Source organism: Saimiri boliviensis, chromosome 6 (genome assembly GCF_048565385.1).
Source record: "Saimiri boliviensis isolate mSaiBol1 chromosome 6, mSaiBol1.pri, whole genome shotgun sequence".
Taxonomy (NCBI): domain Eukaryota; kingdom Metazoa; phylum Chordata; class Mammalia; order Primates; family Cebidae; genus Saimiri; species Saimiri boliviensis.
In genome coordinates, this window is record NC_133454.1 from 17,462,379 (window position 1) to 17,476,181 (window position 13,803).

A 13,803-nucleotide genomic window follows, 5' to 3' on the forward strand; every position below is an offset into this window, starting at 1 on the left:
AGACAATTTAGATGGTATTAAAAGGTCAGTGTTGAATGACCTTGGTTTTCATGGCAGCAATAATTAACCTGGAAAAACTGCACAAACAGATGTGGTTGATAGCTTGAGGCAGTGTCTATAACTTGGCTTATATTTTAGTGATGGAAGCTTGGGGGATATTTCATTTCAAGTATCATGAACTTGTCCATAAACAAGTAGAACGGCGTCTAATCACAATCTATCCTACAGCCCCATAAGTAGTCACCTTGTGATTTGAGCAGACTATTTCATCTTTAAGGTTAAAAAGTTGGTCAATGAGAGTTCTTTGAGTTAAGAAAGTAACTGTGTCTTTCACTGGTCATTTTTAGTGTTCCTTTATGGAAGAGACTGACATACTCTTCATTAATTCTTCACTACCCAATATAGTAGTTGACATATTAAAAATTCTCAACATGTGGCTGGGTGTCGTGGTTCATGCCTCTAATTCCAGTACTTTGGGAGGCCAAGGCAGGTGGATCACGAGGTTAGGAAATGGCGACCATCCTGGCTACACGGTGAAAACCCATCTCTACTAAAAATACAAAAAAAATAAGCCGGGCGTGGTGGCATGTTTCTGTAATCCTAGCTACTCAGGAGGCTGAGACAGGAGAATTGCTTGAACCTGGAAGGTGGAGGTTGCAGTGAGCAGAGATTTTGCCACCCTACTCCAGGCTGGGTGACAGAGTGAGAATCTGTCTCAAAAAAAAAAAAAAAAAGTGCTCAACATGCACTTTTTTTTCCCTTGAGCTAAAGCAATCAACTAAAGTATACATATCTTTCTTAGTGTATGGTGCTTGACATTCTAAAGTATACCTATGCCATGTGACAATTTGGTCCGAAGAATTCAATCACTCTTTCGGCATAAATTTTTTGAACAATTACTGAATGTTAGCACTGTGCTCAACATAGTCTATTTTGTGCAATTCTACTTTCTAGGATCATATAATTCTGTTAAAGAGAAAAGATCAGTGCACATCAGAGATTAATCTGTAAGGCAATTCAGTCTAACTGCCTATATTTTCCGTGCTTGTATCCAGACTTCTGAGAATTACTGGAGAAAAAAAAAAAACTAAAACAATGTTATTATTAATCCACAGTCTCCAAACCCTCACTAGACAATCAACACAGTTCTCTGCCATTTTATACATTTCTCTAAGTAATTATATCTTCTGTTTTCCCTTGTAGCTATTCCAGAACATCTACGCTTTCTTCATTCTCTGGCCTCACTGCTTCCCTCATTCTTGATTGACGACCATCCTTTCTTATTACCAGAGTAAACTGAAGATGAGAACTTTTTTAGGGTCCTGTCATTGACTTACAATCTTAGCATTCATCTCTACTGTCCTTTCCTCTTCTTCTAATTCAGTGGCGGGAGTGACTTCTTATCTTCATTTATTCACTTACTGGATACTTAGATATTTCTTGATATCCAAGTATCAAGGGCTGAACGTACATTAACGTATATTACAGATATTATTCTTTTCCTCTTGGAGACTGCACTCTGCCTAAAACTACTTGTTACTGTTGCCTAAACTTATTTCAGTTTCTCAGCTAAGCTATGTTATATCTCAATGCTGGGTCTTTGAGTATTTGTTTCCCTCTGCAGGGATGATCTCTCCCACTTTCTTGTTTTCTTGGTTCGTTGTCACCTTTCAGGTCTCAGATTATATATAATGACCACAGTTATTCTTCTCTGACACTACCTGCTCTAGGCCAAGGTAGGCCACCCACCTATATGCTCCCATAGCCACTATTCCTCTTGTATCAGCACTTATCACACTGCATTTTCATGATTTTTTTACTTGTCCTACTCTACCATAGAAAATAAGCTGCATGAGGACAAGAACCATAGATCTCTAATTCACTGAAATAACAACAATATTTAGGCTGCTACTTGATATGTAAATAGTCATCAGTAAGTGTTTAGTGAGTTAAGGAGAGGGATAAAGACTGGTACAGAAAATTTGTACTACTAGAGTGCAAGTTAGAAATGGGAGAGTTTGTTCCATGCTTCTTCCCTTGCTTTTCATGGTTGCTTACAATCTTTGGTGTTCCTTGGCTTGTTGATTCATCATTCTAATCTCTGTGTCACTTACCACATGAATTGCCCCCTGTTTATTTCTATGTTTCTGTGTCCAAATTTCTTCTTTTAAGGGCACCAATCACTGGACCCTGATCTAGTATGACCTCATCTTCTTAAGTTACATCTGCAAAGAACCTCTTTCCAAATGAGGTTACATTCACAGGTACCAAGGGTTAGAACTTCAGCACAACTTTCTGGGGGACACAATTCATCTTCCTTTTTTTTTGAGACAGAGTTTCACTCTTGTTGCCCAGGCTGGAGTGCAATGGCACGATCATGCCTCACCACGACCTCCACTTTCCAGGTTCAAGCAGTTCTGCCTCAGCCCCCGGAGTGGCTAGGATTACAGGCACCCACCGTCACGCCTGGCTTTGTATTTTTAGTAGAAGCCAGGTTTCTTCACGTTGGTCAGGCTGGTCTCAAACTCCTGACCTCAGGTGATCCACCCACCTCAGCCTCCCAAAGTACTGGGATTACAGGCATGAGCCACCGTGCCCAGTCCATAATTCATGGACTGTGCCCAGTCCATAATTCTTTCCAAATAAGGTTACATTCACAGGTGTCAAGGGTTAGAATTTCAGCATCTCATTTTGGGGGACATAATTCAACCTATAACAGATGCCATGTGAGTAGATTGTGGTTTATGGGCCAGATGAATGAAATTAAGGAGGGTTTGTAATATAGAAATAGAGGTAGAACTATAGATCAGTGTCTAAAAATTTCAGCTATTATAGTAAGGAGACTGTAGCAAGTTCAAGCGATCTTTTCAAGACAAGACAGAGAAATGACCAAATCCATAACAGAAGAAAAGCATTGAGGGTAAGGAACTGAATATTCTAGAGAAAAAAGAAAGAAAGAAGTAAGGTCCTAAAGTGGAGGGGAAGAGTTCAGTTTACAAAAGAGAAATAATGTTTCTTCCTTTGAGCAAAGGGAAAGCAGAAAGGATAAGTATATAAATGTGAATTTTTCAGAATGAAATAAGCATTAAAGCAATGTGCTAAAGGTATGAGTGGGTATTACAAGATACGTTGTAGGAGGAAAAGTTTTGGGCTGTGGCTACAGTAAGTTAATGGGGTGATCTGTGAGCAATTCTTCCAAGCAGGATTGAAGATGTTTTGCTTAGAAATTTTAAACAGAATCATTTCTTCCAATCCCAAATTTTGTCTTTTGAATCCAGAGAAAATCCAGAGAATAAGAAGATAAAGCTTTGGCTTTTAATTAATCATATTGGCAGTGGCCAGTGTGATTAACTACTCTCTCAAATTAAAATAAAAGATGCTTTTTTGTTGTTGTTATTTGTTAAAGCAACATTTTCTTTCTAAAAAGGAAGAGATGTCAAGTAGTCTGTTATCAGTGTGGACCAGTTCCCACAGGGAAGGGGATTTTTTTGTTTGTTTGCTTTTTAACTGAAACGTGTGCACATTCATAAGTTAAGTTGCCTGTATGGGTGGGTGTTTTCTGAGACATGGACAGCCATGGTTCAAGATAGATTCTGCATTTCCTTTAATAAAACATTGTAGATACAATGTGCAAAAAATAACTGGTGCTTTCTGTAAAGCAGTAAACATCTTACCTAGCAGATCCTAAATAAACTCTGACAAAACCAGTCTGCTTAATAATTTTGAATTGTTTAGAGATATCCCAGAGCCCTCTCCTAAGAAACTCACATGAAATAAAGTTGAACCATTCTCAGCAAACTGACACAAGAGCAGAAAATCAAACACCGCATGTTCTCACTCATAGGTGGGTGTCGAACAATGGAAACACATGGGCACAGGGAGGGGAGCACTACACACTGGGGTCAGTTGGGGGGAAATAGGGGAGGGACGGGGTGTGGGGAGGTGGGAAGAGATAGCATGGGGAGAAATGACAGATACAGGTGAGGGGAAGGAAGGCAGCAAACCACACTGCCATGTGTGTACCTATGCAACAATCTTGCATGTCCTTCACATGTACCCCAAAACCTAAAATGCAATAAAATAAAAAATAAATAAAATAAAATAAAAAAAAGAAAAGAAATAAAGTTGAACCAAGTCATTGAATGAATAAGACATCCTGGGGCTTAGTTCTCTACACCCACAAAGAATATTCAGGTACATTGTAATCGTATGACTTTTCAAAGCATTTGAGTGTTTATTCTGAGCTTTAGCACAGTATCAATCTCAGCTGCCAAGACTTCTGCTTCAGGCCCCACCTCTCACTGACACCTCCTCCTCAGCGTAGGCAGGCAGCAAGGGAAAAGAGTGAACTGTGATCTGTTCATGGTGTTCTCTTTTTATAGCATGGGAAAAAAATTTTGTGTGGAAAAACTTTCAGTTAAAGCCTTTAACCAGGTTCAGACATTCCTCTGCTTGTGCCTGCACTTCCTGTGTTAACATGAGGAATCACTGTTTGGAGATATGCAAGGAAATTGGAAAGATGAACCCAGCTTTGTCTGATAGATGTAATCCTAAAGTTCTGTATGTGCATCACATGTTTGTCAAATAGGTTATTTTTAATTACTTGAACAACTAGTGTTTAAATTTGGCATGCCTTTTTCTTTTACTAGAGTAATGGAATATTCAGTGATTTCACTTCCTTTAGTGAAATGAGTACTTATACTTTCCTGTGTCAGCTTTGTTTATGACCCACATGCAGTAATGTTTAGTCTTAATGGCCCAACATTCCACGGTAGGTAGTAGTATAATCAGCATTCTCAGGTGAAAACTACCAACTCTTTTCACTGAGTTTATTCTATAATGGACTAGTTTGCCATCACGTGATGGTCCAGAACTTTCACGAACACGTCTTTTCAAAATGGTGACCAATTCTTTAATTATCACAAAACTGTTGCTTCCCAAAAATCAGTATATTGGCCATTTTCGATGTTCCTGATTGATTTGAGTCAGGAGCTCATTGCATTCATGTTGGTAGGGACTACTCTGGCTTATTATATCATAAATACATGTTTTGATTGTTTGTCAGGCATTTCTGCCTCAATTTCCAGCTCAGTAGAGTGGAACTTTATTAGCCCTGTGTGATGTAAGTCAGGACAGTTGACTCATTAGTCATTTATCTAGCCTGGAATTCGAAGATATATTGGTTTTAAATGTGCATTTTCTTTTATCAGTTCTAACATAATCTATCAAGACCCAGTCCAAATGCTAAAACATCTGTTATTCTTCTTCTCCCCTAAGAAGTAAGTCATGTTCCCCTCATATAATGGTAGTACCATTGTAGAATGCATCCAAACCAGTTAGATTATGTCAAAGTGTTGAAGTGTCTTGTTTTCCAAACAACTTGACAGTTTATTGAGACACATACTGTATCAAGCATCTATTATTGCCAGTCACTAGAGAATATAGATATATTTACTCCTTTACTATGAGCAAAGAAATGGAAACTCAAATTTGCACTTTTGTAAGATGAAAGAATCAGAAACTGAAGCTGGCTCTGCTGTTGCCCTATTGCCTGCTCAGTGCTTAGCATAAACTCTGTACAGGCTAAGGATGGAGAGCTCAGCAAAGTTTACCTGAGGCAATGTGGTGCCTTATGCAGTTACTGATTGCAGCTACCATGGCTCACTGTTTCTGTCCCTTGCTCATTCAAAGCTACTAACTTCACCTTTAAGGGGGAACTTAAAGACATGTAACTTCCCTTGTCTTCTTGCATTCATTGGTTCATTCATTCTTTCATTTAATATATATTTAAGAGGCAAGTATGTACCTGGTTTTGTTATACTTGCATAGTACAAAATAGACCAAAAAACCTGTCATTCATAGAGCTTGTGTTTTCACCAAGGGGACAGAACATAGAAGAAATAAACAAAATATGTAGATGACTTATATAGTATATTACAAGGTAAGAAGTGCTAGGGGGAAATTAAAATATATAGTATATTACAAGGTAATAGATGTTAGGGGAAAATGAAAACTACAGAAGGGTAAGGAAAAGAAGTATACAGTCAGGAGACAGCATTAACTAGGGACCTTAGGTTTCAGCTCCTACAGAAATTGCGATTTGAACAAAGAAAGACAGGTATTCGATGCAGCAGAAACAGCTGTAGCAAAGACCCTAAGTTGAAAGCATGTCTAGAGTGCTCTAGAAATATCAAGGCTGTAGGAATATAGCTAACAAGGGAAAGTGAGGACCTCTTCAAAGCTACAAACCATTGCTCAAATAAATCAGAGATGACACAAACAAATGGAAAAACATTCCATGCTTGTGGATAGGAAGAATTAATATCATGAAAATGGCCATACTGCCCAAAGTAATTTATAGAGTCAATGCTATTTGCATCAAACTACCATTAATATTCTCACAGAATTAGAAGAACCTATTTTTAAATTCTTATGGAACCAAAAAAGAGCCTGAATAGCCAAGACAATTCTAAGCAAAAAGAACAAAGCTGGAGACATCCATAACTAGCCATATGCAGAAAATTGAAGCTGGACTTCTTTCTTATACCTTACACAAAACTTAACTCAAGATGGCTTACAGACTGAAGTATAAAAGCCAAAACTATAAAACACCTAGAAGAAAATCTAAGCAATACCATTCTGGACATAGCCACAGGCAAGAATTCATAATGAAAATGTCAAAAGTAATTGCAACAAAAGCAAAAATTGACAAACAGGATCTAACTAAAGAGCTTATGCCCAGCAAAATAAACTATCATCAGAGTTCCAGACAACCTACAGAATGGGAGAAAAATTTTATAATCTACCCATCTGACCAAGGTCTAATATCCAGAGTCTAAAAGAAAAAAAAACAAATTTATAAGAAAAAAAAAAAAACATTAAAAAGTGGGCAAAGGACATGAACAGACTCTTCTCAAAAGAAGACACATGTGCTGCCAACAAACATGAAAAAAAAGGCTGAGCATCACTAATCATTAGAGAAATGCAAATCGAGACCACAATGAGATACAATCTCACACCAGTCAGAATGGCCATTATTAAAAAGGCAAAAAACAACTGAAACTGGTGAGATTGTGCAGAAAAAGGAACGCTTTTACATTGTTGATGGGAGTATAAATTAGTTCAACCATTGTGGAAGAGAGTGTGGCACTTCCTCAAAAACCTAGAGGCAAAAAAAAAAAAATCAACCTAGCAATCCCATCACTGGGTATATACCCAAAGGAATATAAATCATTCTATTATAGAGATAAATGCACATGTATGTTCACTGCAACACTATTCACAATAGCAAAGACATGGAATCAACCTAAATGCCCATCGATGATAGACTGGATATAGAAAATGTGGTATGTACACACCATAGAATACTATGCAGCCATAAAAAGGAATGAGATCATGTCTTCTACAGGGACATGGATGGAGCTGGAAATTGTTATCATCAGCAAACTAACACAGGAACAGAAAAACCAAACACCAACACCACATGTTCTCACTTATAAGTGGGAGCTGAATCATGAGAACAAACGGACACATAAGGGGAACAACACACACTGGGACTTGTCAGGGAGAGGGAAGCAGGGACGGAGAGCAACAGAAAGAATAACTAATAGATTCTTGACTTAATACAAATTGATGGTTTGATATGTACAGCAAACTACCATGGCACACATTAACCAATGAAACAATCTTACACATTTTGCATATGTACCCTAGGACTTAAAACAAAAGTTGAAGGGAGAAAATAAAAATAAAATATCATGGACACAAGCGTGTTTAGAGTGGAATGAAAGAGGGAAAAGTTATCTAATGAAGGGAAGGGATGGGAGAGTGGTAACAGGTTGGGGAGTCTTAGCCAGTCTAGGCCTTATAAGGTAGCCAGCCTGATCCTGCTTTAACAGAATCTATGCAAGAAACACCCAGATAATGTGTGTTTGGTCTTATTGCTCAGTGGTGATAGCCCACATTTGTTTTCATAGAATAGCTATACAAAAATTACTAGCATTATCTGGGTTTAGAACACTGCTTCAGACGTATTCAACTATACTCACTCATATGAACCTGCTTATGGGTCATTATTTTTATAGTGCTTCTGGTCAATGGATACAAAAGTACAGTTAGGTAAACAAAGTAGATCTTTCTAGTGTTCAGTAGTGCAATAGGGTAGCTATAGTTAACAATAATGCATTGTATATTTCAAAATAACTCAGAGTAGAATTAGAATGTTCCTAACACAAAGAAATGATAAGTGTTTAAGGTGATGGATATCCCAAGTACCTGATTTGATAATTACACATTGTATACTTGTATCCAATTATCACATGTACCCTATTTACATTAATTATGTATCCATAACAACTAAAAATTAAAAATGGAAAAAAAATTCGTTTACATTTACTTTGGCCATGCTCAATAGCAGCTGGTAATACAATGTATAGTATGTACTTTGGAGAGGCTTATTGAATGAATGGATGTGTGAATGAATAAATGAATGAGAACAGATGTAGTCTTATAGCACAGATGGCTACTTCCACCCATAAATAAACATATATTTGGATCCAGATATAAGCTACACATTTATCATCTTGAATTGAATATTTTGAATATGGTTAACTGGTAATTAAATGTTAATTGTTTTTAAACACATGCATGTTACATAAAAGTAAGTGAAACTGGAAAAATTACTAGTTGTGTACATTCAGAAACATCTCTGCCTCTGAGAGGGACATTTGCTAAAAATATCTTGCTTCACCTTGAACAGAGTCACTAGTTTAAAAGAAGTACATAAACCTAATCTCAACAAAAAAATGTTACTCAATTTTTATCTAGCTATCTGTCTATCTACAGTATCCATAATGATTTCATTGTCTTGTGCAGTCTTCAACTTCAAATGTCAACTATATACTTACCATTTTTGTTGGGCTTAACCATCTTTATAGTGATAATTTGTTTCTATAGCTCTTCTGTAACTAAGACTCTGTGGCATTTACTGTTGGCATAGTGGCTATAAATCGGAGTCTGAATTTGTTTTAACCTTCTCTTTTCAGAGTTTAGAATAACCTCTGTACTTTTATAAATGTGATAGATTGATCTTAGCATGTGGCTACGAAACTTTTGTAAATATGTTTTTTAAACTTCCCTATGTTTTGGGAAACAGGAGCTGATAAATATTTTAAATTTTATAGGAAAAGCCCATTTGGGACATTTTATTCTTTTGTCATCATTTGCTTAATAAACAAGTTGTAAATCTGAGGCAAACAAATATATTCATGGTTCCATAGGGTGGCAAAGCATTAATAAAAATAATTACTCACATCAGAAGGAAATTAGATAACACTTGCTTTAATTGCCCTATCAATTTAAATCAATTTTCCATTTATTCTTTAACAACTATTATGGTTAATTTGACAACCATTGCATTTCAAATATAATTCCAGAGATGTTGTTTTATAATTTACTGTGCTATCATTTTTCAATTAACTATTTATGCTATCTTAAGAGCACATAGCCTTACCCAATATTTATTCAATAAAAGTATTGAACAAAGTTAATATTTTAGTGAAGGAAAGTTAATAAAGTATTTTTTATTATTGTGTAAAATGCCAAATATGTTAATTATAGCTTTATTATTTTACTAAGTGTGTGGTTTCAAAACAAATCTTAAGCAAAATGAGCTATAGAAATTATGTCTTTAGTCAGAAGGCCTTTGATGAATATCTGTTTTCTTGAGTAATTTGCATGTTACGATTTTAAAATGTAAAGAAAATGTATGCTGCAAGTATTATACTGAATGGGCATTCAAACATATTCTGAAGGGGATTTTTAAAAATTCTTATACTTAAAGGTGTCAATTTTTCCTTTAAAATGATCTCATAATGAATTTTAAAAATACATTCATGTGTCATTTAATAATGGGCACGCCTTCTGAGAAATACATCATTAGACAATGTCATCATTGTTACGGGAACACAATAGAGTGTGCTTATGCAAACCAAAACAGGATAGGCTACTACACACCTAGGCTGTATGGTATAGCCTGTCGCTCCTGGGATACAAACCTGTATAGCATGTTACTGGACTGAGTAAAGTAGGGCAACTGCAAAACGATGATAACTGTTTGTTTAACTTAACATATCTAAACACAGAAAAGGTAGAGTAAAAAAATAAAAGATAAACAGTGGTACATCTGTACAGGGCATTTACCACGAATGGGACCCGCCGGACTGGACATTGCTCTGGGTAAATCAGTGAATGAGTAATGAGTGAATGTGAAGTCCTAGTGCATGATTGTACACTACTGTAGACCTTGAGAACACTGTACACTTAGGCCAGACTACATTTATGAAAAAATTCTTCCGTAATAAATTAACCTTAGCTTACTGTAACATTTTTACTTCATGAACTTTTTATTTTTTAACTTTTGACTCTTTTGTAATAACACTTAGCTTAAAACACAAACATATTGTACAGCTATACAAAGTATTTTCTTTTTTTCTATTCTGATTCTATAAGCATTTCATTTACTATATATATATATATATACATATATATATACATATATATATATGTTAAACTTAAAAAAAATAACTAAGACACAAACACACATATTAGCGTAGGCATATCCAGAGTCAGGATCATCAAAATCATTGTCTTCTACCTTCACAGCTTGTCCAACTGAAGATATTCAGGAGCAATAATTTGTAAAATAATGTTACAGCATGGATCTGTCATCTCTTGTAATAAAAATGTCGCCTCTAGGACACTTCCTGCAAGGGCTGCTTGAGGCTGTTTTCAAATATAACACTCAATGTATAACTCAAATATAACTAAAAAGCATAGTACAATACATAAACCAACAACATAGTCATTTATTATTATCAAGTATTATTTACTGTTTACAGTTGTATATGTTATACATTTCCATAAATGACTGGCAGTGGGGTAGGTCAATTTATACCAGCATCACTGCAAACACTTGAGTCATCATTATGCTATGATATTACAATGACTATGATGTCACCGGCAATAGCCATTTCTCAGCTCCATTGTAGTCTTTTGGGCCCAACATCATATATGTAATCTATCACTGATCAAAACATTGTTATGCAGTGCGTGATTGTAACTCTATTCTTGTTATTGCTTCATAGTTTAATAATAGTTTAAATTGTATAAGCCACAGTGCAGTGAAAGTCATTCCCTTAAAATAGACAATTGCCATGTTTAAACTGATTTGATATTTTGCCATCTTACAAAAATAATATAGTCTAAGTATACATTTTAAATTTTTTGGGTGGGTGTGGTGGCTCATACCTGTAATCCCAGCACTATGGGATGCCAAGGTGAATGGATCACCTGAGGTCAGGAGTTCAAGACCAGCCTGGCCAACATGGTGAAACCCTGTCTCTACTAAAAATACAAAAAAGTAGTTGGACATGGTGGCACACACCTATAATCCCAGTTACTCAGGAGGCTGAGTCAGGAGAACCACTTGAAGCTGGGAGGCAGAGGTTGCAGTGAGCTGAGATTGTGCCACTACACCCCAGCCTGGGTGACAAAACAAGACTCTGTCAAAATAAATAAGTAAATAGAATTTTAAACATTTTTTATTCTTTACTTTCCAATAGAATATTTTAGAGATTTTTTTATTTTTTAGATTGTATACAGGAATAATTCACTTTTTTGTGTGACTAACCTCACAATCAGGTAATCAGTTAATAACAATAAATGCTAGGAAATATAAAATGACAAGGTGGCAAGAGAAGAAAACATGAAAGGAAAAAGTATCTTCTTCTCCTTATCTCCTCTCTGAAATTATTACGTATATGTCCAGTGTAGCCTTTCATGGCTCTTGCCTCACAATTTGTGCAATTTTTGCATAATTTTATTTTTCACCCTGAAATATCAAGAATATCCAGGTTTCTGCCCAAATGATTGTCAGTAATTCTGTTCTCTATGCTAGAGTAACAACAGCAATGAAGATGAGCCTATAAACTCAGCAATGAGCAGTATTTGTCTTTCTTCCAGTTCATCTAGGGTCCCTCCACACCCTTCGCCTGATCCCTGCTCCGGCCGGTTACCCTTATAAACAGGATAGCTGAGGAACAGCAGTTAGGTATACAGTCTGGAATTAGAACAAAACTACTCACATGGATTGACTTCGAAATCTTTGCCTCACTTGTATTAATCAACAAGCCTTCAAATCTTTAAAGAAAAAACTAGATTGAAATACAATTTTTACTGTTATTTATTGCTGTTACAGTTAAGTTGAGGATTCATTGTTAAAAACTGTTAAAATATGGCTAACTGCATTTTCTAAAAACAACTACAGCAACAAAACGAGGCTTTCCATTTTCTGTTCCTTTCTTATAGGTTTAGGCTTCAGTATTGCAGGAGGTGTGGGGAACCAGCACATTCCTGGAGACAACAGCATTTACGTAACTAAAATTATAGATGGAGGAGCTGCACAAAAAGATGGAAGGTTGCAAGTAGGAGACAGACTACTAATGGTGAGTATGACTCCAGCAAAACTGTTTGTATATTTATAAAGCTCTTGTTTTCTAGTGTCTGACTGTCTCTGTTCAAGCTGCCATCACAAAATACCATAGGGTGGGTGGCTTAAACAGCAGAAATTTATTTTCTCACAATTCTGGAGACTAGAAAGTCCAAGGTTCCAACCGATTAGATTCCTGGTGAGGGCTTTCTTCCTGACTTGCAGGCAGCCACCTTCTCACTGTGTCCTCACATGGCCTTTCCTGGGTATTTGTGCAGAGAGAGATCTCTCTCTCTCTCTCTTTTTCTTCTTGTAAGTCCACCTCTTATAAGGTCCAGTCCTATTGGATTACAGCCACATCTTTAACTCATTTAACCTTAATTATCGCCTATAGAGCCTATTCTCAAATACAGTCACAGATGGGTTAGGGCTTCAATATATGAATTTGTGAGGGGTCCATAGTTTAGACGATGGGCAAAAATGGAGAAGAGACAGCAGATTTATGAGTGAGAGATCTCAAAGTACATGGACAATGTATCTGTTTTGTTGACATTTTCAAAACGGAAATGTAAATTTTCATCAATTTTCTTAGGGAGACATGGCATAGAGATTATCTTTTGTTCTTCCAATATAATGTGTCTCCGATTAGGGAGAGCAACTGCTATTTATAGACTGCCGGAGAGGTAGGGTTTACATAACAGAAGAAACAACACCCTGGCTTACTTCATGGTTCTTTGTGCAACCAGTATAGACACAGCACCTGACTTCCAAGAATTCATAGTCTGAGTTCTACTACATGTGTAAATGGATCTCATCCTTTCCATCCCTTAGACAGAGTTATAGCTCTTTCATTTGCCAGCTTTCCACATGCGTCAGGAGTCCTAGGCAGTAATTGACAATGACACACAGCCAGTCTTTCTGAACCATAGAGTTACATGATAACCTAAAGCAAAATTAAGACAATTATAAGCAGCAAAGTATTTGGGACTGTGTTAATAAAACTGCCTTTGTCCATCTACTGTTGTATGCCAAAATCTACAGGAAAATAATCAAATATTGAAAATTAATCATAGGTAGCTCTCAAGTAAGATTAGCATATCTGTCTAATCATATGTCTATCCTTATAAAACGGCCTCTAATCTATGTCTGCAATGACCCATTATCTCCAACCGTTTTGTGAGAAGTGTCTGGGGAGGATCAGCCTATACAATCTCAACAGAAAATTAATTTTTATGAACAATGCAAGTTTTAGAGGTTGAAACTCCATATTTTTTATTCATTGTACCTGCTTCCCTTGGCTTTAGGGAGCTTGTGTT

At 36.4% G+C, this 13,803-nt stretch overlaps 1 protein-coding gene across 20 annotated transcripts in view; it reads left to right on the forward strand.

Moving 5' to 3' along the window:
* The window catches only part of DLG2 (discs large MAGUK scaffold protein 2), a 2,103,224-nt gene that overhangs the window by 1,569,583 nt on the left and 519,838 nt on the right, over window positions 1–13,803 (forward strand). For all 20 annotated transcript variants that reach the window (XM_074400260.1, XM_074400268.1, XM_074400258.1 and 17 more), the window contains one exon: window positions 12,367–12,503. In XM_074400260.1, the coding sequence (XP_074256361.1) occupies window positions 12,367–12,503 (137 nt within the window). The remainder of the gene's footprint in view (window positions 1–12,366; window positions 12,504–13,803) is intronic.